General features: G+C 55.5%; 1 protein-coding gene across 7 annotated transcripts in view; it reads left to right on the forward strand.

Moving 5' to 3' along the window:
* Nucleotides 1–25,316, forward strand: part of MYT1L (myelin transcription factor 1 like) — a gene marked incomplete at both ends in the record, with an annotated part of 135,813 nt that overhangs the window by 106,188 nt on the left and 4,309 nt on the right. For all 7 annotated transcript variants that reach the window (XM_079720699.1, XM_079720700.1, XM_079720701.1 and 4 more), the window contains 3 exons: nucleotides 803–886; nucleotides 2,189–2,410; nucleotides 18,059–18,150. In XM_079720699.1, coding sequence (XP_079576825.1) covers nucleotides 803–886; nucleotides 2,189–2,410; nucleotides 18,059–18,150 — 398 coding nt within the window. The remainder of the gene's footprint in view (nucleotides 1–802; nucleotides 887–2,188; nucleotides 2,411–18,058; nucleotides 18,151–25,316) is intronic.

Genomic DNA, 25,316 nt, shown 5'->3' on the forward strand with positions numbered 1-25,316 from the left:
CAGCCAGGCCCTTGCCTGAGGCCAGCGTGCTCAGAGAGAAGCCAGACCCAGTGGGAAAGCACGTACTGAGGTCAGGACGATCGAGCGGATGGCACATCCCGCCCTGGCTCAGCCCTGGGGCCTCTGCCGCCACACTTCCCTGGGGGCTCCAGAAACGGTCCAGTGCCTGGTTCTCCAGTTCTCTGAAAAATTCCCGCTTATTCTATATAATCTCACATCTAATAGCTTAATAGCCTACAGTTAGCTGTTGTTGAACAGAAAAAAACTCATATCTAGACATTCCAGCTGGCAGAGTTCCTTTAGACAACGTGAGCTGCTATTTCCAAAATTCCAAAATTAATTAGAAGAAGCTTGGTCAACTTGCACTGCATCTTCTGCAGATGCCACGGGAAGCCCTATTCAGGTAAATGGGGACGGATGCCCAGGACACGCCCCCTCCCAAGACGAAGGGCTCTGGAATCTGGCCACAGGAACGCCACCAAGAAGGAATGGGGAGGTGTGTGTTTCTTCCTCCCTGTGGCCCCTTCTGTGCAGAAAGCTCATCCCCCTCTGGCAAGTCAGCCCAGCTTCTCCTGGCGACTCCTGACACCAGTTTCTCCCACCCAGGCTCTGGGTGCCCTCGTGGGGGCCTGACAGTGTCTGAAGGCCTAGGGGGAGCACAGAGGAGCTGCCCCCAGGATATCATTTTCATGCAAAGAAGCACCAACTGCTGGAGGAAACTGCGTCAAAGCCCCATCGACAGTGAAAGGGGCTTGCAGGGTGCACAGCGTGGGCGCTTCCTGAAATCACACTTCTTCCTTAGCCTTTCAGGTTGCCCGAGAGCCAAGAAGAGCGGCATCAGGATAGCACAGAGCAAAGAGGACAAGGAAGACCAGGAGCCCATCAGGTGTGTGGGCCGGGGGATGGGGTCAGGGGAAGCCGGGGGCCAGAGGGCGGGGTCAGGGGAAGCTGGGGGCCTGGGGGTGGGTCAGGAGAAGCTGGGGGCTGGCGGGGAGGTCAGGCTTGGAGAGGTCGGTCAAGCGTGAGGTCACAGCATTGAAACCAGACCATGCACACCTGCTAACTGACCAAAAACATCCTCTAAATGACAGGTAAGGTGATAACCAAATATCCATCCATCCGATGCTCTGAGTAACCTAAGTATAAGAAAGTTCCCTCTACCTTGGATGGGAAAAGCAGTGTAATTTACTGGGAAAGGCAGGTCCATAAGAGCATAGGAAGTTATTAACTACAACAGCTAAAGTGGACATTTGGCTGACTTCCAGCTTAGGAAGGTGGCTTAGCTGTCTGTACTCTGCTTCTCGCTAAGGGGGGATGGAGAGCACGGTGGGTAGAAGGCTAGCCCCCTCCCCCTCCCCACAGGCATTTGCCCCGAACCGCTGCCCGGTGAGCCTGGGTCTCAAAAGTCTGTGAGATAAACCTGTTGCCATCTTCCTGAAATTTTAATCTCATTCATTCAGTGTCTTTGGAGAAAAGTTTTGATTAAAATTAAAATGTGTTTGCGGTTTGGCTGTGAGTCCTCAGCCCTTTGCCATAACCTGCAATAGAGAAGTTTCAGAAGCACGATTTAATTACCCTGTTGTTAAACCTTAGCTCTAAGCAATGGTTTTCCTATTTATTAAAAAAAAAAAAAAAGTGCTCCTGGGGTACCTTGTGCCAAAGCTATGCCAGGAAACTTAACTAAATACCACCTCTGCTGCTCAAAAACCTATCTAGCTGGAAGGGTATCCTGTGGTCTCAGAAAACATAGCCAAATGAATGAATATTCTCTAGCTCCTGAGAAGAACACAGGTTTATACGACAATCTTTTAAAAATAATCCTGCAGTTTCCCATTGACTTTGCACATCTCCACCATAAAAGCTGTGACTCGCCTCTCGAACAGATGCCCGCATCTCACTTGCTCCAACAAACTGGTTCTTCCTTTTCACGCACAGCATCTGCATCCCTCACTAAGCCTGGACTTTCTGTTCCCGGAAACCTTCCCACCTGGCCTGGACCAGGGTTTCCAGGAGGGTGAACTACTGCACAGCTCCACTAGGTGGTGTCTTTTCGTGACTTTTCTTTTTCTTTCCTTCTGCTGCAGTAGAGGATGCCGGTTTGTCTCTCCTGTCAGGTTAACTTGACCTTGCTGGGGGGCCACCAGGCGTAGGGTGGCGAGACAGCCAAGCTTGCCCGTCTGTCCCCCAGGTGCCCCGTGCCCGGGTGCGATGGCCAGGGCCACATCACCGGGAAGTACGCCTCGCACCGAAGCGCGTCCGGCTGCCCCTTGGCGGCCAAAAGGCAGAAGGACGGGTACCTCAACGGCTCCCAGTTCTCCTGGAAGTCCGTCAAGACGGAGGGCATGTCCTGCCCCACGCCGGGCTGTGACGGCTCCGGGCACGTCAGTGGGAGCTTCCTCACGCACCGCAGGTGAGTGCGCCCGCCCAGGCTCTGTGCCGGGGGCGGCGTGGGGAGGCCGGGGGCGCCGCTTGGCCCGCGATGGTGCCACGCCCACCCCTCAGGTTGAGAGAGGAGACCCCGGAGACTGTGACACCAACTCATGACATTCTGAGGCTCGGGAAAGGAAGAAACAAACAAATTTGTTTTGAAAAGCACACACTGGTCCTACCACGTCTGTATGTACATAGAGGTTTCCAAATGTCTTTGATCAGGATCCGCAGAAAGAAATAGGCTGTCATTTTACACGTGCGCGACACACACTCACAGGAGTACCTGTGGATTTAGTTATTCGTTTTGGCTGAATATTGCAGGCAGGTCCCACTCGAGGAAAGTGGGTGGCACTTGGTTACAGGGGCCTCATCAGATACATCAGAAAACCTACAGAAGGGCCAATCATCGCCATTGATTGTTATTTGCTTAATTGTAAAATATCTATATATGCGATTACGTTGCCTTAGAAGAAGAGGCTTGCTCTGTTGAAGCAAGTGGCTCCCTGTAGAAGTCAGGATGAGTGACTGACGTGGACAAATCACAGGCGTGCCCCAGGTTCCCAGGATCCAGGTGGGGGGACACAGCATCACACATGCAACGTAAACCCACGGGGCTCCCTCAGCCTCTCCAACCACAACCCTCGTGCGCCTTGCCTCCATCTGCAAAACTGCATGGAATACACAATGAGCTAAACAGAATGATGCATGACGATGCGCCTTAACATTTTTAGGAAGTGATTTTATTGTAAAAGAAATTCCTGCTCGGGTAGAGACTCAGACGGGACAAAGGGGCCTAAAGAGAGACGTGAGTGTCTTTCCCTGACTCTCCCCAAGGCGGGGAGTCTCCGCGTCCCCCCTTCAGAAAGTGCCCTTGAGCAAAGAGGCACGCAGCCCGGCTTAACGTGCCCAGGGGCACAGAGACCCCTGACCCCCATGGCACACCGGTTTCTTCTTTCTGATAGAAATAGATCCCAGTGTTTCCTACGCGTCTGCATGGGACGAGGGCTGGCCCTTCGCCAGAACAGCCCCGGGCCCAGTTGGTAGCAGGCATGTCCTTGGCCCGGTAAACGTCTCACTCCTGCTCAGGGGGAGGGCTTGGCCTGCGACCCCCAGTCTCCACTCTAGATGGGATGTTACCCGGAAGGGAACTCCCTTCTGCTGACCTCTGTACGTCCCTGTGCCAGAGTGTCTTCAGGGTACCGTCCTAGAAGCAAAAATGCTAGTTTTTACATGTTGATAGGAAGTGCCAAAATGCCCTCCAAAAAATGCCTTCCTTCTTCCTTAAGTCTTGGGCAATCAATAAAATTTTTTAAAAATTTAAAAATCCTGCCCACATGACCCATGACTGAGGGTATACGTGGTTGGCTAATCTGACACAAATGAAGACCAGCTCCACTTCTCTGATTAAACGTAAGCACTCAGTTTCCAGAAACTATAGCAGAAGAGGGGGGCGTACACATAACTGCCACCTGTGTGGCGTTTGCTCGGTTCCAAGCCTTTGATAGGATTGTTGCCTTAGAGTCGGAAGAATAACCCTTTGTTCAGAGCCACCCAGCAGATCCTACTCGCCTTGGCTGGTTACTCAGCGCGTCCTCAGGGCTCGCAGGGAGGACGGTTCGAGTTGCTACCACCAGGCAGGACCCTCGGGGCTCACCCCTCCCCCCGTGCTGCTGGGCTCACCCCACACACCTGATCACACTCCAGATTCACACCCAGGTGCCAGGACAGAGGTAATCTCCTAAAGATGCCCAGGCTCTCCTGGTTCCTGGCCTTCCCTGTTTCTTTTCCCCCAAGGGACACGTCTACCCAGGGCCTCTGGTCAGGAGGTGGGTGTTGATTCAAAGGCGCCTTTGCCTTGAGCAGCTGGAGGGAATCTCTGGACGGGTCTAGTGAAGACAGGCACAGCCAGTGACTCCTGTGACTTGGGCAGAATCTCTCTCACCTAGAATTCCCTGTGACGCACCCTGGGGTCTGCAGACAGCTCACCCAGAGCCCCAAGGAGGGTCCCGGGAGGAGCTCCCCAAGTCCAGGGAACAACCCACCAGCCTGGTCTGCCCAGCCTGCGCTGGGAGCTGGGGCTCTGGTCCAGGGCACCGCGGCTCCACCGTGAGATGGAGCTGGAGGGTGGACCCTCAGAGCATCTCAGAAGCAGCTCCATGGGGGCCCTGCTTGTGGTGGGCAGAGCCGCGCAGAGATTTTGATACTTTATTTCACTGTGAAGCTTAATCAGAACAGTCTGACCTGCTACCTGTCACCTCTGAGGAGGAAGGTTATGTAGATGCTGCGTGGAAAGGGTTGGGAACCCAGGGGTGTCGGGTGACGGGCGGGCGCCCTCCCTCCGGGTGTGAATCTGTCTGGCAGGGCGCGGGCGTGGGGTGGAGTGGTTAGAGAGACGATCAGAACCCTGAGAGAGCTGACCTGCATTTTTTAAATTGTGCTAAAAAGCACATAACATAAAATTTACCGTCTTACCCATTTTTAAGTGTCCAGTTCAGGGGCAGTAAGCACAGTCTCACTGTTGTGCAGCCACTGCTACTGTCACCTCTGGAGCCCTTCACATTCCCAGGAAAACCCTGCTCCCACTAGACACGCACTCCCAGCCCCTGCCGCAGCCCCTGGCACCCACTCTCCAGCAGATCTGACTCTCTGGTCCTCACCTAAGTGGAATCACATGGTGTCTGACCCGTGATGGCTTATCTCGCACAGCGTAGCATCCTGGGGTCCCCCCACATTGTAGCCTGTGTCCGAATAGCCTGCCTTTTAAGGCTGAATCATGTCCTGTTGCACGTCAGCCTGCAGTTTTCAACCGTTGAACAAGTTTTCATTTATTTTATTGTGTAGATGAAACGTTGTTCCCTGGAGGTGTAAGAACTGAAATCCTGGGCAGGAACATGGCTTGGGCACAAACACAGGCTTGGTAGGGTTTCCGTACGCCTCTTCCCCCAGAGGCCCGGGGCCCGTCGGCCATCCGGTTCCCCAGACCTTTAAGGCCTCAGGAGGAGGGGCCTCCCAGATAGACATGGGTGGTACCCTGAGCTGCAGGGCTCCTTGTACAACCCATGTGCCATGAAAGCAAAGCAGCTTTTAGAATCAGGAAAAGAGTAGAAGGAAACAGAAATTCCTGTTTTATTGCCTTTTTCCCTCCAAGTTGTGACCACCCAGCGAGATGATAAAGGATCACTTCCTAAGGTGCGTGGATGAAGGGGGAGCACCCGCCCTGGCTTCCGGGTCCCGGGAAGCCCACTCGCCCCACTTTCCTCTTTGGGAGGTGACCACACGGATATTCTGGGAAAAGGACATTGAGAGGTGACAAGTGCCCTGAGCTCCCACAGTCCCTGTTGGCTGCAAAATCATTTCCACTCATTTTTTCCGTGTAAGGATGGGTGGGAGGACCTCCTCCCGGTCCCTGTTTCCCGGGCAGATCTGCTATAAAGGACTAGGGATTGGCTTACACTATGGTTAGGATTGGCTGCATCAAAAACGGCGGTGGGATGGGAGACAACAACCTGGGAGTAGCTCGTAGGGGCTCGGGAGCAAGGGAGGGTTTTCTAGGAGGGGTGAATCTGGATACGAGATTTACCCGAAGGAATGAAACCAAGGGGTGAAAAGAATTAAAGGCACAGAGTGGTCACGGGGACTTGATGAGGCCAGATCTTGAGAGGCAGACCGAGGCACTGGGGTCTCCTCAGAGGCACGATGAGGTGCCCAAAAGGGTACAGGGATTCGGGATTCCAGGGTCAGGGTTAGAGGTGTCAGGAGCAAGGACAGGAGAGACAATGCTCTTCCAGGGTCTCAACTGGCTCAGGGGGCAATGGCTCAGCTGGCCAGGAAGAGCCCCCAAGCTTGGGTGCAGGTGTCAGGACTGTGTGCACTATGGGGTCGGTGATGCAGGAGGGAGGCAGGCTGGAGGGAGGGGCTGGGCAGGACGGAGGGGGTGGGCTGGAGGGAGGGCGTGGGCAGGGGGTCTTTACCTGCGGAACCGCTTCTCTGTGTGCGGGTGTGCTGATCATACTGTGCTATCACCCCAATCTTACCACTTTATGTAGATCAGGAAGATTCTCCAAAATTAAAGCCATGATTCTAACCCTAACAAATAAATAAATAATCTTAGAAGCAAGTCATCTCTCACTGGGCTTGACCAAAATAATTTTTTAAAAAATTACCTCCCAGACCCCCTTAAACCGCTTCCACCTGAACAACATGACCTAGTTTATTTATTTTCAGTTCCTCTACAGTTCTTTATAAATAAGTAGATAGGCTTTTTTAGGATGTTTATTGTGCTTGATACTTTCCAAGAGAATTGTGGTAAAAATGAGTCACCATATTGAGTACTTACTATGAGGTATTTTTGCAATCAACCATCCTGTTTAATGTAAATATGAGCTGGATAGGCTACCTGCCTTAACAGATACACCCAAACTGGCTCCAAAGAGTGGAAGTTTACCTCTTGCTCACATGACAGAACTGGATGAGGCAACAGGAGAAAAGGGCTCGGCCACCTTCAGCACATTCTCCAAGGGTGGTCTTCATTCCACAGCCAGAGAGGGAAAGAACATGCAGGATCCACCCAGGAGATGTGGGAGCACGGATCACTTCCTTTACATCCGACAGGTGGAAGCAGGTTCATAGCATCACCTAGTACAAGGGATGCTGGGAAATGCAGTCTACCTGGGATGCTGGGAAATGTAGCTCATGTGGGATGCTGGGGAAGGTAGTCCTTGTGAGCCCAAGGAGAAGAGCGAGCCTTTAGGCACCTGCATCTCTGTAATGTGGGGAAGCCATAGCTTTTACCAAAACCTACGTAAACAGGCAACCACAGCTCCCTGAGATCTGCATAGTTCCCATTTTAGACAGGAGAACACTACTGCCAGTAAGGAGAAAGCTGGATTCAGCCAAGGACTGTCTGGGGGCTTCATCCGTGGACCATCTGTATCCCAGTCTGTCTGTCTGTCTGTCTGTGCATCTGCAAGACCAAACACAGGACTGCCGCAGGGCAGGTACTGAAGAAATCAAGTCTCATGGGCTGGAGCCCAGGGAGAGGGAGTGAAGAGGGCTGACCTCTTCGTCCCACCCAGCCATCCCACCAGGAGGAATGCCCACTGCCCTTGGCCTCTGAGGACGGGTCCATGTCTGCCCAGGAGCATGGAGGTGGGCCTTGCGTTCCCTCTCAGTCTGAGACCAGGGCCATGCTCGTCCAAGCCACACGTGGGGATGGAGGACACTGAAGCAGCCCCAGAGTTCCTTACTCAAGACCCGCTGATGGTAAATCCAGACTCCACAGCGTCGCAGCCCAGGAGCTGCGATCCGGCTGCAGACCAGCCCTGCCCCTGCTGCCTCCTGGGCTCTCGTCCGGTCCCCGGGGCCGTCATGCACCCCTTCGCGCCCTCTCTGAACCCCACCCTCCTGCTCCTGCTGCCTCCTGGCCAGAGGGGGGTGGACAGGAGGCATGGCCAGGGCCCCCCGGACCCGCGGGTGGTCTTCTGTTTGACAAAAGCATATTGGAAACATCATACTTCACTCTGCGACGAGAGGAAACATCTCCATTTCGGATTGCTCTGTGAGCTGCCGTAGGTGAGGAGGGTGGAGGGTCGAGGTGGCCCCTCCAGAGGAGTAGATGCTGTCGGGGGTGGAGAACGTTTGCGTGCAGAGCAGACCTCGTGCTGCTCTGGTGCGTTGGCGGGACTCAGCCAGCTGGGCCCCCATTTCACTCCGCAAGCCTGAGTCGTCCGACCAGGCTGCCCGTCAGGAGGACAGAGGGACACTGAGCAGCCCTGTGCTCTGCTTTGGTTCGGATGAGGGAAGAGGCCGGGCACGTGGCACCCCCCTGCCCCCCGCAGGGGGCTGCCCTCTGCTCTGCGCGGGGGTGGGACCCCCAAGCGGAGGGGTGCAGTGAGGCCCCGTGGAGGGACTAGTCCTTTCCGTGGAGAGGCTCCCGGGGCTGCAGGCCTCCTGCCCCAAGGGAGCCGGCGCCCCCAGAGGAGGGGCGCAGGGCTGAGCCGCCGGCACCAAGAAACCACGGTCACCACGGCCACGCGCCTCACTGCCCCCGTTTCACCCGCTCCCTTGGAGCTGCTCCTTGGACCACTGGCCTTACTGGTCCCACAACTGCATGGGAAATCTTTCGGGGGATTTGAATCCACTGCCCTTAAAAGCCCAGCTTCCCGCCGGGTCCCTGGTCCAGGTGCCTCCCTGGGAAAGGCCCCACATCAGACAGCTCGGCCCGTCCCCTGGGCACCACCCCGCACCGACCACTGTCCCCGAAAGCAGCTCAGGCGTCCCGACTGTTTAATCTCCGCATTCCAATATTTGACGAAAAGCACTAAGGAGGGGAAAGCTCAGATCCAACCTCTGTTCCAAACCGTGAATCCCAAAGGGCCCATGAAAGCTAGGAGCTGGAGTCACAGCTGCCAGCGTCCTGGGCCTGAGACCACAGGCGGCCCTTGAGCAAAGGCTTTGCTGGGGAAGCGCCACCTCGTCCGATGTTCTCAGGCTCCTCCTCCCGGAGCGCATCCACGTCCACCCGCCTGTCTCTCCCGGGCCTGGGACGCAGCCGACAGAGATTGGGTGAACACACCTAAGCGTCCGCCTCACCTGGAGCTGGGCTCGCCGTGGCACACGCTCCCAGGCTGCTTCCCCCACAGGCTTCTGGACATTTTCTCACCAGTTCCCTAGAGAACCACAAATGCAGGGGCTCAAAGCCACACCACACTGCTGCTCCATCGGACTCTGCAGGGTGGAGAATCGGGCCTCACCAGCTGGAACCAAAGTGTCTGCAGGTGCGTCCCCAGCCAGCGCACAGCCCAGGGCCCACCCCAAAGCTCATCCGGGTCTTGGCAGAATTCAGCTCCTCGAGACTCCAGGACCGAGGCCCCATCTTCCTGCTGGCTCTTGACCGGGGTGGCTCTCAGTGCTGGAGACTCCCTCAGGTGCTGGCCACACGGCCCTCAATACGGCAGGGGGACAGGCCCCTCCAGCCGTCCAGGGCTGTTTATGCATCATCGCCGGGTCACGGGAGGGGCCGCCCCATCACCTGATCATGGGAGGGACCACCCCATCGCCAGCACCTCTCTCTCCAGGATGGGGCTAACCTGGCCTGGGCACCTCGCAGGGACCCAAGGGCTGGTTTAAAACTCGGCCTCCCACAAGCTTGCTGCTTTGGCCACAGTGCAGGGGTCTGTGGAGAAATAAATCTCTTAATACAATCCTGCCCCAAGAAGCTCGGCCCGTCTCAATTTTATGGGGAAAAGCAATGTACAAACAAAAAATTAACAATATGAACACACAAGGTCATTTTTCTCTCCAACAAACAGATGGAGAAACTGAAGTCTTCAAAGCTTTCAGGTCCAGAGTGTGATTCAATCTCAGTTACACACAGACTCACGTGGAACTTTTGACTCTTCCGATCATTTCCGATCAGGACAACTTCGCCCTCAATTCTTAAGCAAGCCTGAAGTAGGTTTTCAGGAACTCAGCAGTTTCTAAAATGTGACTGTGTTGTAAGAAATCCAAAGTCCACACGTCCGCCCATTTTCTGTGACCTTCTCCATCCTGTCCTCAGTGTGGGACGAGAGCCTAGCCTGGGGCCTCCAGCACTTGTGGCCCCTGCATCCACCAAGGGTGTCCCTGCCGGCCAGCGGGCAGCCTGGGGCCTCCCGGGTCATCTCGTCTGGCCGTCAGCCCACGTGGCTGGCCCTCGGTATTCCTGGCACCGCCAGGCCTCTCCAGCCAGCTTCCCCCCAGCATCCGCCTCCCCAGGCCTCTGAAGGGCAGAGGTGGTGGGGCCTCTGGGGGCTTCTCCCAGCCAGGCTGCTCTCGGGGGAGGGGCCGGGGAGTCTGTCCCCGGCAGCCGGGTCTCTGCTGCAGCCCCGTCTCTTGCCCGGCGCGGGTCTCCTCTCCGGACCACCAGCATCTCAGCTCTCTTCGCTCCTCCATCTCTTCTCCTTCCCCTTCTCTAGGAATCTTTATCTCGCCAGGATGAATTCTTCCAGAACCACAGCCTGTGTGCTGACTTCTTTCCGACTCTGGGATCCGGCATCTCCAAAACACTGAGACTTTGAAACTCACAAGCCCTTTCTCTGCTTCCAGCTCTAAGGCAGTACATGCTTCTCCTTCTAGCAAAGCCGGTGGTGAAATAAAGAGGAAGAACGAAAAAACGCATCAGCTAAGGAACACTGGTTCCCACGCACGGCTTCCCATAGTGACCCCAGCCCCCAGCTGGTGGGTGCCGTGCAGCCCCACCCGGCCAGCAGGGTAGCGTTCGGGGGCACCCCGACATGGCCAGGCCTCCCCGCACCCCTGAGGTCCAGACACTAGGGCCGCAGGGACATGAGGGCACAAAGATGAGGCTGGGATGAGTCACCAGGCCCACACCCTGCAGAGGGAGCATCCCCTCCACGTCCTGATAGCAGGAGGGCCAGGCAGCTGGGCCAGAACCCCCCCGAGCCCCCCGCCTCCTTCCTGGCCTCGTTCCCCTGGACACAACTTGTGACCCCCGTGCTCCGGTCCTCACGACGGTTTGAGAAACGCTCACACTAAGACTGTCTTCGTTGGTGTGTTCCTGCCGAGGTCTGCTGGGAGGCAGCGCTGGCCCCGAGCCCATCATGTCTTCATCCCTCTAAAGGCAGCGTCCTCCCTGCGAGCTGCCCCGGCCCCCCGGGCGTCCCGTCCAGGCCTGCGTGGACCCGGCACGTCGTGTCCTCTGTTCATCCCCTGAACAGCGTGGAGGTGGAAGAAACGTCCTGGGAACCAAATAGCACAAGAGGCCAGAGCCCTGTGCACTGGCCCCACGGGTGGTGTCACTGGCAGGTCATGAGCCTCCGTGACTCTAGAGAAATGGGGAGAAAATGCCCCCGTGACCTCAGACCCCTGAGAGAGTCAGCGGGGCCACTCCAGTCCTTGCTGCACATGCTACAGAGTCTTAGACATAAGGTGAGTTTAACATGTCTGCCCACGGTCGCCCGCTCCTCCTTGAATTCCCTTTGCAAGAAGACTCTGTCTCCAAAAACCTGCCTGAGCCCCCAGAGAAGGCTCGCTTCCTCTGAAGACCCGATGACGACACACTCCGGGGCTCTCCCGCCAGCCCCTCTGAAGGCCGATGCCGCCCCCCGGCACAGAATGCGTGACCGGCCGCCGTGTCCCTCAGGCTGCTCTGTCATCACCAGACGTGTGAGGCTGCCAGGCCCGCGACTGACGTTCAGTCCCCATGACACTTAACGTTGTTTGATTTCAGTTAATACAAGCTGAAATGTGACCCACGTGGGCTGGGGGCTCCCACCCTGGACGCCCTGCAGGCCCCGACCCACTGTGCCCGGTCCCCCTTCCAAAGCTCTGTGGCTCCGTGTCCCTTGGGGTCCCCCTCTGCCGTCCCCATGCCGGGTCCTCCCTCCCGGAACGTACCCTGAACAGTTCCCCTGTGCAGCCAGGGGCCCAGCTGGGTGAGGACACGCCTGGCCACACTTCTCACCACTGGCCAGGGGGCCGGGCCCCGGGACCCCTCTCCTGCGGCGCCTTTACCCTGAGCTCTTAGCGCCGGGGGGGTCTCCTCTGTTATCATCTGTCACCCCCCCAACGCGTCAGTGCCGCCTGAGCTCATGGCAAAAACTCATATATTTACAGAACAGTTATGTTCACATATCGAAAAACTGATAGAAATATCATAGGAGATGGGGAAACATCTGGATTAGGAGTCCAAAGTTAATTAACAAGTATGATGGGATCAGTTTCCTGGGCTGCCTGGCACACACCACAAACTGGTGGCTTAAAACAACAGAATTTCTCCTCTTGGCGTCGGAAGACAGAGGTCACGACATGGGCAGGGGGGTGAGGGGACGGCGATCCTGGGTGTCACCCAAAGTCTCTGCCCCGTCGTCACCGGCCTCCTCTGTGTCTCTCTCGTAAGGACCCAGTCCCGGGACGAGGCCCTCCACCCCAGCACGACGCCATCTTGACTCAACTGCATCTGCAAAGGCCCCATTTCCCATAAGGTCCTGTCACAGGTTCTGGATGTTAAGGTGTCAGCATTTCTCTGGGGACACGATCGGCCCCCAGCAATGATTTACAGGAATGTGAGCCCCGGGCTTCCTAGAGACAAGCACAAGGAGAAACACAGAGAGAAGCAGGGTCCCCGCCGTCTGCGAGGATGCGGCAGGAGAACGAGTGGGGCTCAGGGCGGTGGGGACACTAGGTCACTAGGTGTGATCCCGCGTCACTAGGCCTAGGCCGGCAGGGCTGACCCGGCTCCCGGCTCCATCCCCCGTGGTTCTGCCCTCTGACCCCCCACCCCCACCCCGCTCACCCTGGGAGCATCGTCTCTAGGCTGCTTCTGTCGCTGGATGGAGAACAGGTCTGTCTTTGAGGATGCTCCCCTGGGTGTCATGGCAACACTCAAGCTTCCGCCCCCTGGACCAGGTGTGCCTAGGATCTGGCCACCAGGGCCACCGTCACTCCAGGAGAGAGAGACCGCCACACCGGCCCCCAGGAAAGGGGCGGCAAGAGCACGCACGTCGCAGCAAAGCGCCCATGGACCCCGGACCGCAGTGGGCATCTCTACAGAAAGTCCTGGTCAGACGCCACAGGCTGAGAACACAGTCATCTCCGCCAATCTCAAAGCTCCACTGAAGTGACCTACTCTCAGTTTATAAACCCAGAAAGTTTTTTTTAAACGGTAAAAAATTTTTAAAAGAGAAGTGAATTCCATCTCGTCCACCAAGTCCTGGGAGCTGCAAAGCTGACGGACAAATGACTCAGACCTGCATCTCCGGGAGAGGAAGGGGTGGCGGGGGACATGGGTGAAGGGGGAGCTCGGGGGGCTGCGGATCCCACGGAACACACAGACCAGTGCGCCCTCTGTGGGGGGGCTCAGAGAAGGCTTGAAAACAGAGGACTAGTTCAAAGTCTCCATAAGAAGCAGCCTGACCCCTAGACGTCCAGCCCATGCCCCCGTCACCCCAGTGGAGTGGGAAGCTCTGGCCTGGGACCCCAGGAGCATCTGGACACAGGGGTGTCCCTTGTGCTGGACTCAGGAGCATTAAGTGAAATGTGGAGGCCCCGCCACCCCCCAGCTTGTCTCAGAGCCGCTGTGGCCACTCGAGCCCATTCAGACAGGGGGGTGCTCCACCCCCCGAAACCAGCGGGTCCCAGAGAAAGGTGTGATGTCTGGAGAATGGGAATGAACAGCCTAGGATTTCCAGCTATTTAAGGGATGCGCCAGGTAACAGGACAGAAAGCAAAATAAAGAATACTTAGAAGACAGAAAAGGAAAAAAAGCTCAGAGAAAACAGACATTTCTGGAAGGAGAAGACTTTAAAAAAAAACTGTGATTTGTCATCAGACAGAAAAGGATAGAAAGAATATTATAAGTTATGATATTCATAATTCAAAAAACATTCAGAGAACAAGAAAGATCTCTTTAAAAAAAAAAGGTAAGTAAGACTTAAAAATCCACATAGAAATTAGAATACAAAGCTGAGGAACTCTCCCTTAAATTATGAAGAGGTGAGAAAAGAAGATAATAACTTTAAAAATAGAGAAACAATTCATGTGATTTAATAACCAACAACTAGGAGTTTCTGAAAAAGTAGAGAGACGAGAGAAAATGGAAGAAGGAAACCAGAAAAACCTCCAGGACCAAAAGTCTTGAGTTTTTGAGAGCTTGAGAGTTTTGAGTTTTGAGAAGATCTTGGGTTTTTGAGTTTTGAGAAAGACCTCGCGAGTAACCAGTGCAGTGAAGGGAAGGTACCCCATCGGCCAAGCTGCCCCCAGAGGAACGGCCACAGAAGAAGCCTGGGGGCTTCCTGGGCACTGCAGGACCAGCCCTCCCCAGCACCCAGGCCTCCCTGCCGGAAGTACCAGCCTCGCTGTCATGAACAAACGTCATTCTCAGCCACACCAGAGGGACACTCGCCCAAGAGATGAACTTTGGAGCCCCCTCGATTCAGCAGTGTCGGTCACAACACTGTCAGGAAAAGAACACCTGAGGAAAGACCCTCCTAAGGGCCATCCCTGTAGGTTGTCTGGCTCCATACCTGCTTTCACCTGCCCAGCAGTGGTACTGAGCGCCCTCGGGCTCAGCAGTAATTCCAAGCAAGAAAGGGGGTCAGAAGAGTATGAGCAACAGCGGCCCCTGCCAGGAGTGCGTGAGCCACTCAGTCCCGCATCCTCGGCGGGGAGAGACCCCAGCGATCCTGTGATACCCACCAGCTGGGACCCAGATGCCCGCTAAAGCCTAATTCCTCCATAATGCCATCAAAATGCATGGATGGAGGGGAATCAAGCAGGAGAAATAAAGCGATTGCAAAGCCTGCTACTCTCCTGTCTGACCCACAGCCCCTGCAAATGAACACCTGCGACTGGGAGACCCCCGTCTGTCCTGAGGTCCAGGTGGGCACAGAGGCTCCTGCCCTAACGCTTTCCTCCCTCCATGGCTCAGGGCCTGCTTTCGACACCAAATATGTTTTTGGAGAAACTCAGAACGTTGTGGGGGGATAAACTCCAAATCCACGTCTTGGGCTGAGAAGGAACCACAAGGACACCCCTTCGCACTCACATGGGAGCAGTTCAGACAAATAATCTGGGGGCAGAAATTCCATCGGGGTCAGAGGACACCCTGTGCCCCCCACACATCCCCCTGTGGTCTCAGGAAGCAAATTCAAAATTGGCTGCTCCGGTGAGAGTGACGTGTGCCCTCGGTGTTAACGCGGGTTCCCTCGCTCAGCGTCTGCCTGCAGTGCCCACCCCCGAGAGTCCCCAATGTTACAACGCAGAGGGTAACAGTAGTGCAGTGCCCATCACCAGGAATCAGCTGGTGACACGTCCACAGTGCTAAGATACAGAGGGTGGCATTAGCATAGGAATCTGTGCTGTACAGGGAGGTATCACGTCCTTACTAGAGGATTTTAACATCAATGGTGAAATCGTAAATAGTGAAAAAAACAAGGTACATAACAGCCCACCCGCACTTCTCGGGAGAGAGACTGAGTCACAGGGGCCTTTCACATCGGGGTCCTGTATTCCCGATTCCCGAGCCACTCTGGGCTGTGAACAAACACCAGAGCAAGACACCCCACGCGCTCTCGACTTACTTTCCTCCCAGTGGACTCCAGAGTCTTTCTAACCACCCCCCTCCCAGAAATTTTTGCTTATTGAGCTATTTTCAGGGGTGATGTTCTCCTGAAGGAAGTGCCCCTCGGGGGGATGTCCTCATAAAACGCTGGGCCTCCGTCTCCTCTGTCCCTTTCTGAAGCCCTGGGCAGTGTCTGCCCGGAGCCTCCCAGGAATTCCTGGTGGAGCCTGGGCCAGACGTCTGGGGCCCCAGAGGTGGGTGCTGGTGAAGACACAGGTTAACTCTTTGCTGCCTGGAGCCTGAAGTCTGGTTTTAATTAGAAGCGTCTCCATAAGGGCCGCTGGGTCTCCGCTTCAGGACTCTCCTCTCACCACACCGAGATCCCCCCGGGGTCGCTCCCTGGCAGGACTCGGGCAGGGGACTTTGCCCTGAGATCCTGGACCAGCGCAGACCCAGGGCACCCGGTGCGGTTGGCTCGGGCCGCCACTAGATGGCACTGCGCCTCCGTCGGGCACCCGCCACCCGGCACGGGCGCCCGGCCGGCTCTGGACACTTCCAAATTTGACCCAGGCTGGGATGCAGTCACTGGATCGGAATGGGAGGAACACGGTGCAGGCGTGTTTGCACAGAACACATCCTTCTGTGTCTCCTAATTTAGTTCCCAGCTCTGGCTGAAGGACATCGTTATTTGTCATTCTCGGCTGGCAGTTCAGTTAACTGGAAGCAAGGAGAAGCAACTGGAGACTGAAATCCAGTTCTGACCCTCAACGTGGGTCCGGGAGTCTGTGTTTTAAACTGCTTCCAGGCCATCCTGCTGCTGCACATCGGGGTTTGGGCCCCGCCAGCCTGGTGATGGATGCGTGGAGACACCCGAGTCCCTCACGCGCTGGCTCCCGCGCGACTGGGCTTCCCTCTCGTTACTTTCCACCCTCGCTCTGTCCTGTAGCCCCCCCTCCCACTTCTGTTCAGGTGGGAGCATCGGGGTGCGCAGTCCCCCGCTGTACACAGCTTCCAATCCACAAGCATCCGGGAGCCCCCGGGCACGCCTGGCGACGTGCTGGCCTCCGAGCAACAGGCCTCAGGGATGCTGGCCCCAGTGAGCACTAACAGGATGCTGTGTCACCCTCTGCAGTGACGTCCCACTGCCCCGTCCCCTGTAAATCTAGAAGCTCCGTGAGCGAGCGCAGGGCCCGGGGAGGTTCCGGGAAGAGCAGTGGGCACGGCGGTCACTCGGCCTCTCGGGAGAGTCCTGCACAGTTGCCAGATGCAAACGTCTCCTCGAACCAGCACCTCAGAACTTCCTCGTGAAAACATTTGTTGTACGAAGGTGTCCTCCCCCAAAACACCTGCTAAAATCCCCATCAGAAAAAGTACTAGAAAATGTATCTGAAGAGACGTTCATAGCCCTCCCGGTATAAACACAGATGTCCCACGGATGTTGCCTAGTGACCGTGTAAGTGTCACTCTCTGAGGACAGGGTCCATCTAGCCCTGAAAATGCAGACGAAATACAAAATGATACACGTGGTATGAATATACGTAAAATACTGTACATATACACTGGTTTACGTTTCACCTGCGTATGAAGCACCAGAGGGGCCCTGACAACGGTGGAGTGGGGTCCTCCTGTGTGGCCACTTGAGGCCGTAGCCAGGTGAGGGGCGAGGGGTGCGGAGGCCCAGGCTTGGCCCCCGTGGAAGGTGCTCAGATCGCTGCCCTCAACATGGACCCAGAAAGAAAGAAAGAGGGAGGGAGGCGTCCTGCAGCGACGCTGCTCAGACCAGGTCCCAGCTTAGGACGCAGAGCACACGCGGACCCGGGCGGACGACCATTCACGAGGTTAGGAGGCAGATGGGGGCGTGTGGACCCCGACAGGTGAGGGTGTTGGCACACGTTTCAGACCCTCAGGTGAGACACTGAGGCTGAGGCTCTGTTTGGGGGTTTCTCCCAAATAACTACGGGGAGGGGCCCTGGTGAGTCAGGATGTGAGACTGGGTGGTATCTCATCACTCTGCCCTTTCTACTTTGGCACGTTTGACATTAAGTTTTGAATCCAACCCTTCTGTGAGTTTGCGACTTTCCACAATAAGGAAGTTTTTATATTTTTATTTACTTTTGGCCGCGCAGCACGGCATGTGGGATCTTAGTTCCCCGACCAGGGATCGCACCCGAGCCCCTGCAGTGGAACGGAGGAGCCCTATCCACTGGACCGCCAGGGGAGTCCCAATAAGGAAGTTTGTTAAAGTGAGGTGGGCGCTCCCTAAAAGTCCCAGGGGCCCTCAGAGGGCTCATCTCCCTCCCGCCCGAGCCCCAGCGGTCAGACCTTGCCCCAGGCCACACTGCGGCCCTGTGCTGCGTGTCCGCCCAGAAGTCCGCCATCCACAGACACCTGCCTGTGGGCACAGCCGGCCCTGCCCACCTTCCGCTCTGGTTCCCATGTGCAGGTGGCCCTTTGCCAGCAACCAGCCCAGTCGGGTGACGTGGGGACCTGCAGCTCGCGGCAGTTTTCCCTGCAGGCCCGGGGGCCCCCCGAACCTGCGACTAACTCCACCTCCCGTCTCGTCCCCAGCTTGTCGGGATGTCCGCGGGCCACGTCGGCCATGAAGAAGGCGAAGCTGTCGGGAGAGCAGATGCTGACCATCCGGCAGCGGGCCAGCAACGGTAACCGCGTGCGCCCAGCGCGTCGGGGCCGCGGCCACAGCCCGGCCGTCCTCGCGGCCCCAGCAGAGCCCCAGCACGGCCTCGTCCCTTCGGGAGGGGGCAGCGGTCACTCCCGCCCGGGCAAAGCCGGTCCACCCGGGGGGAGGCGGTCTCCCCACGGCCCTCCGCGCCGGGCGCTGAGTCAGGGGCCCTCGGGCCACACGCAGCCCACGGCTGTCTCCCTCGCCCTCACTCTGGGGCGGGAGCTGGCGTCCGTCTGTCTGCGCAGCCCTCCTTCCAGACGCTCCCTGGCCCGCCGCAGGAGGTGCGCAAAGATGCTGGCGGAGCGCATGCAGGGGGCTCGGGCCTCGGAGCCCGTCCCAGCCCGGCCTCAGGGCCCCAGGTCCACGCTACAGTCAGTTTGTGACCCCAGACCAGCGCTCGCGGTGCTTTCAGGGCCGCGGGGAGGGGAGGAGAGCCTGAATCTCCAGCCACTTTCCCGCGATGCCCAGCCTCTCTGCCTTCTCCTCGTGGCTCAGCCATAAATAAGGGTCCCCTTCACGGTCTGTGGGGCGCTGCGTTTGTTGAATTTTTGTGTTTTCCCATTGGAGACGCCACTGTTGAAAAGGCCCCCAGAGCAGGACAGGGGTGCCGTCTGGTGTCCTGGGCGTAAGGAGGCCGTGACATGCCTTAGGGAGGAAACCCGCGTCCGACAGGCTGCTGGCCGAGACTCCAGTGTTAATGAATCAGTACACACGTTAAGTGGGGACGTGTCTTTCACAGAAACACACACGCTGATGCGCTGGTGCCCGTGTTGCCACCAGAGGCTCGCAGGGCCGTGACCGCGTGTGTCCCTGGGGGCTGAGGTCCGGCGGTCACTAGTGCAGTGTTTGCAGCGATCGGGAGGACAGAGCTCACGCTTACGGAGGCCAGTGCAGTCGTAATCCCTCAGCAGGGTGGCCTGTGGGAGCCGCCCCCGCCCAGCCCCTCGGGGGACTTTGTGAGGGACGGGGCTCGGTCAGAGCGGGACCTGCGGTGAAAGCGCTGAAGCCTGGCAAGGCGCCTCCCGAACTCCGTGCTCCCCGAGGAACCAAGTGCCGAGAAACACGGGTCACCCCCGTGCTGGAGGCCTGGACCCGCCACAGGTAGCTCGGGCCCCAGACTGGGTGGCAGACGGGGCCGACCCCTCCTCCTCCACTTCCTGGGCTGACCCGCAATCAGGATCCACGCAGACAAGGACCCAGCCCTGATGCGCTCCTAGCCTGGAGACGTCTGGGGCCCGGCCGCTGTCCTGAAGCCTCCATGGCTCACCAGACACTCATTCTCGGTCCTGAGGACAGCACGAGGGGTTCAGCAGGAAACATGCGTCATCCTGGCCCCCGTCATTTACCAGGAAGACAGCCAGGGCCACGACGCTTCCACCTGAAGTTTCAAGTCCCGTGAGCCCCACCTCCGCTCAAGGCAGCCCAGGGGCTGGAGATGGGAGGCAGGCACCAGTTAGACGGAAGTTCTCAGACTCGCCCGCCAGCGTGGGGAGCCCATCCCGAGACGCCAGGGTCACCAATGTCGCTTCTCACTCAGCCATCGAGCGGCAGGGCGCGTTGCCAGAGAGAAAACAATATCCACTGAGCTCTTTCCAAAATATTTAGTGTGACATTTCACCCGCAAAACATCCCCAGGGCTAAAGCAAAACTCCTTCTGCAAACTGATGGGAGTCTGTGCCAGCTTATGACTCCGGATAGGCGGAGGGCAGTGCAGACACAGCAGGGAGAGAAGTGGAGAGGGCGGGTCTGCACACCCAGAGGAGGAGGCTTCCCAGTGGGCGGGAGGGCCGGGGAGAGCGGGGAGTGCCCCGGGCTGGCATCTCTCATGGAGGCATCCGACATTCAGAGTCCTCCTTCTGTAACTGCCAGTCACAGCTGTTAACCAGAAAGGACTCATGGCATCTGGGAGAGGAAGCAACCCCAGCCTTCATCCAGGCTGGGCACCCGGCTCCCGGCTCCACCCTGGTCGGTGGGGTCGCCCGTGGAGTCGCCATCCACCCACCTCTCTGCATCTGAGCTCAGCTTCCTGATTTTAGGCTTCGGAATGTTTCTTCCTGCTGTAGGTTCTGTCACTTGCTTGTCCACAGACGAGGACCCTGGGAAGCCCAGGTCACCTGGAGATGAAGCAGCAGAAGGGGGTCAAACCCAGGCCTTCCCAAGCCCAGTCCATGCTGGAGCCCAGGGCTGGCGGTCCCCTCGCTTCTCACCTGTCGGGACACCTTTTCTGCCAAGATCAGGGCACTTCTTAGTAAACCCAGAGCACAGGTCATCCCGTGGATAAATGGCCTCATCTCTGTGTGTGTCTGACCAAAGGGTAGGACTGTGGGAACTTCACTTCTGCTCTTTGGGGGACGGGAGCTCAGTGGTCACTGCTGCCTGCAGCTGTGCCCAACCTTCACGGCCAAAGGCGTGGTCCTCACCCTGTGTGAGGGAGAGACCATCCCTCACCCTCTCATCTCTTGAACATCCTGAGTGCAGACCTTACCCGAGGTCACTCACCCTCCATGTGCAATGTGTCCTCTTAACGGTGACTGAGCACCGCGGCCAAGGGACCACCTGAAGCCCTAGGGCTGACTCGGGCCGGGCCGCTCCTGTCCTGGGATCCGGCTTTTTCTCCCGAGTGTCTATCTGAAGAGAAAGGAGTGCATCTAAAAGTCTCTGAGGTTTCCTTCCGGCTCTAAAATCCAACGTTCTTTCTTCTTTCTGAACTTTGGAGAAGAGTCTGTTCCCATCTCTTCCCCGCAAAGACGCTCACTCTTCTGTGTCTCCCCCGAATGATCCCACAGTGTCGGTCAGCTCTCGGCTTTCCGAGCAGCCGGGGCTCTGCGCAGTTACCAGGGGTCTCCTCCGGGACCCTCTGCACACGGTCACTCCAGGCCTGTGAGCGTCTCTGCCTGGAGTTGGGCTGCAGGCGGCTTTGGGGTTTTGTTTTTTGGTTTTAGTTTTTGGCCAAGCCTTCAGGAGAGAAGGAAAAGAAATAACGTTTTTCTGCCTTTCTCATCTACTGTCTGGGATGGTGAGCTGAGGGAAGGCCCCCTCCCCTGCCTGCAGCTCTGTCTGGGAATTTCATGCACTTATTCATTTATATTCATTCCCAGCAGCCCCAAGAGTGGGTACTGACGCTCCCCTTTACCAAGAAGGAAGAGGAAACTCAAAGCGGTGAAGAGGTGAAAGCAGTGCCAGGCGACCTGTGAGGGCACACCCGCAGCCAGGGCCCTGCCGTACCCCAGTGGCGCAGAGGGGCCAATGAGCATACCTGGCGCTCTCTCCTCTGCAGAAGTGGGCTTCACAGCCAGGCACTTGTGCCCTGGGGCTCTCAAGGGTGACCTGGGGGCGCGTCCACAGGGATGGCTTTAATTCCAGACCCTCGAATTCCACCTGACTCACTAGAATCCGACAGTCTGAGAATCCATCTGTCATCTGCCAGCTCTTCCCCAGCTTCCCCACCGTCATGGAAGAAAGGCTGCTCCCGAATCCTGGACTCACACACGTGCAGGCATTTAACAAGGAACCACTCACAAATGCTGGGCTCCTGAGGGGTCTCCCAAGAGGGCAGGAGGGCAGGTCCAAGAGCTTCAGGAGGAAATAGTGCTGCAGCCTGTGCTCCTTAGTTCATCCAGGCCAAAACTCACATCTTCATCCATCCATCCACCCGTCCATCTCCTAGAATAAAATTTAGAGATGGAAAGGTCATCATGGGGGCCCTGGCTAGTGCTTTTGTTGGATTTATGGTGACCTCTGTTGGAAGGTTGATCTGATCTGCAGATCGTTTTGATAATGAAGCCTGATTGGCCACTTAGTTTACACAGTAGATTTTTTTCATAAATTAAATGCTCAGTCCAAGGCTTTGATGAAAATAGACTGAAAGCACTCTGCAACATACAATTTTCTAGAAATATATACATTTTTGTCAACTAAAGTCACAGTAAAAACCATCAGATGGCAACTTCAGGACTTGTGAGGGAGAGGTGTGTCTTTTCTTAAATTCTTTAATTCAACAAGTATCGAAGCCCACTGCACTAGACCACATACAGTATTTTTTCTTTTCTTTTAACTGTTTGTCGACTCACATGGACTGGGTCAGCAGGACAGAACCAGTTTGTGCTACTTTCCGGTTGGAGCAGAGATGAGCCTGCAGACACCCCGGTGCTGTCGGGCTGCTCAGACAACACAGCATTTAACATTTTTCTTTGGCCCCTGTTTGGCGAGTCTCGCTATAGGTCAGGTATCTTATATAGTTAGCTTATTTCTTACAGCCACTGTGACAGATAGGGACCTTTTTGGGTGGAGGTATTTGAGGTTTCTAGGAATTAAGGAAAGTACTCATCACAGGGCTCTTAAGTAGCAAGATATGGATTCAGATTCCAGGTCTGTCATGTTTCCAAACCCAGCGCTAAACCTCAGACTTCTAAAACCTTCCATCAAGGCAGTTCAGAAATGCCGCCAGCTCCGTGCTCTGTGACCACCTAGAGGGTGGGGTAGGGAGGGTGGGAGGGAGACGCAAGAGGGAGGAGATGTGGGGATATATGTGTACATATAGCTGATTCCCTTTGTTGTACAGCAGAAACTAACACAACATTGTAAAGCAATTATAATCCAGTAAAGATGTTAAAAAAAAAAGAAAAGAAAAGAAAAGCAATGCCGCCAGACTTCAGGAAATCTCCCAGTACTGTGATCTCTGTCCCCTGCTTAGACGTTGGTTTTCCACAAAAGTTAAACAGAACATAATAATTGTTGGAAACTCTTTCATGAAAATTCAAACCAGTGAAATGGGCTCCCAAGATTTCACCTATATTCCAGAAAGATCGCATTCTTGTCTCATAATTTTATCAAAATTCTTCTAAGTTTCCATTTGCTGGAATCTAGCCTCAAGACAAAGATGCTGACATGACGGTGGATTTTATATGCTTCACTGTATATTAGGTACCGCTGATGGAGTGCTCCTGACAAGCAAATTAAGATGATTTAATTGGAAATTCGAGGCGTGCTATTCTTTCCCACCGTTCTCTGGGTTTTATAATAGGGTAGTGATCTTCAAACCGCCAACCCTGAAATGGATTGTTTTGCTTCCAATTCCACTCACTTCTCAAGGGAAACATGAAATCTCGGTGTTGGAATCAGGCAGTTGCGGAGCACATTTTTCACCCTTCCTATCATGATTATCCAAAATCAAATCTCTTGATCAAATAGCTCTGGGGATGCACAGGGGGTAGTTCCCCAGGAAGAGCTACCCCAGCCTCACATACAGACTCTGGCAGGAGTTACCTTCGTGACACGCAGTCAGGTCTGCTCTTTGACACTTTCAGTGTCATATGCAAGTAAGAATTAGACATTTTATTTAATATGTGAGAGAAGACTGCTCCTATATTAACCGATGCGTTTCCTTTGCACAATGTATTCTTACACCACAGAGAGGCTCAGAGCCATTGCCTAAGGGGCCTTGTGGAGACGTGCCCCCTCTCTCAGCAAGCGCCCGCACGGCAGAACATTAGAACCTGTAACAGTGGCTTCAAAAAGAGCCTGAATCCAAACAAAGATCGGGAAATCTTAAAAGGCAGCTGCACCTCAGGGCCCGAGAACAGAGGAAGAACTTCTGTGCTTCTTAGAAAAATGTGATAACCCTCTCTTCACACGGCTGGTCTTCAACAGAAACTGCAAAACACACCCGGAAAAAGAGAAAGTTTTAAATTGTTCAAATCTAAAAAGCTGAAGAAATATGACATGAAGAGCTTGTCCAGAAATCTTAACAGAAATTCACTTGGAAAACCTGACGACCCTCACAGCCCAAGGATTCAGTTAACACAAGAGATGTTCTCTGTGCGGTTGGAAGACTGACAATTTAGAGGAATGTGTGGCGAATATTCGTTAAAAGATAAACTGACTCATGATTTAGTTGTCTTACAAGTCAGGGTTTTTATGCACTTATCTTAATTATTTTTATGCGTTCTTATCGTGAGCTGTACCTGAACTTCAACTATGGAAGAATAATTGCATTGGCCACAGCCTTGATGGAGGCCTCCCGTGTACAGCCTTGATGGAGACCCTCCCGCGTGCCGGGATTTTATATACCCTAACTCAGTCAATCCTATCCCCTGATTGTGAGAAATTGCCATGAAGACCTGGTCACATATAAAAAGTGGGGGAATAGCAGCCTACACCTGAGAAAGGGTGAACCTCGTTTCACTCCTGGCAGTATTTTTTTATTATATCCTTGACCTGGCTTCGGGGTGCATTTGATAAAAAGGAAGACTTTGTTGTTGATGTTCTGGACCCTGTAAGACTCTGGCAGAGAAGCACCTTGAGGACCTAAGAGGCTGATCAGGGGTCATGGACGAGAGAGCCATGACTCTGGTTAAGGTCCCCCCCGGTCCCCCTGGGTGATGGTGGGAGCACAGCAGGGGGAGGAGGGAAGACTTGGGCAGGTGCTCAAGACCAGCTTGTCCGTGAGCCTTGCTTCCCACCTAAGACAGATCCATGGGGAGAAACGATTCAGAAGGAAGGATTATTAAAGGGGAAATTAAATCGAACACGATGGCACGTTCCTCCTGACTGCTTTTATGAGGAAACATAATGCCGTGGAAGAAATGTGATTCTTTGCAGGAAGATGCTTTACTCTTGCGAACCTTTTTTTTTTTTTTCCATTTCACTAAAAACAGCAGCTAAGACTCAGACCCCCAGTCTCTCTTTGCTTTGTCTTCTTGACTCCTGGGAGGGGAGGAACCCTCCTTGGAGGGTCTGCAGCATTCCAGGTTGTCCGGGGCCTTCCGTCCCAGGCGGACTGGACCCCTCTCTCTACAGAGCTGGACAGCAGCCCCCCAAGCTCCCCCAGGTGCCGTGCGAGTGACAGGTGTGGTCGTCCCGTACCTGCACTTGCCGGGTTTCTGCTCTTGCCCTAAGGATGCTCAACCGTGGGATACCGGTGTCAAACACAAGGAGGATCGGGATCTTTCTGACACTGGCGAGGCCAGGTTGCCAGCAGTCAGCCAAGCGAACTGGCCTCGAAAACGCCCCTTGTAAACCCTAACAATCGCCCCTGCAGCCCAGCCAGGGCCCCAGCTGGCAGCTGCACAACCCCTCTCCCCCAGGATGCGGCCCAGCCAAGCTTCACACCCTGGCCATTCAGATGGGGGGCGTGTTTATTAG

The sequence above is a fragment of the Hyperoodon ampullatus genome, assembly GCF_949752795.1.
Source record: "Hyperoodon ampullatus genome assembly, chromosome: 15".
NCBI classification, from domain to species: Eukaryota; Metazoa; Chordata; class Mammalia; order Artiodactyla; family Ziphiidae; genus Hyperoodon; species Hyperoodon ampullatus.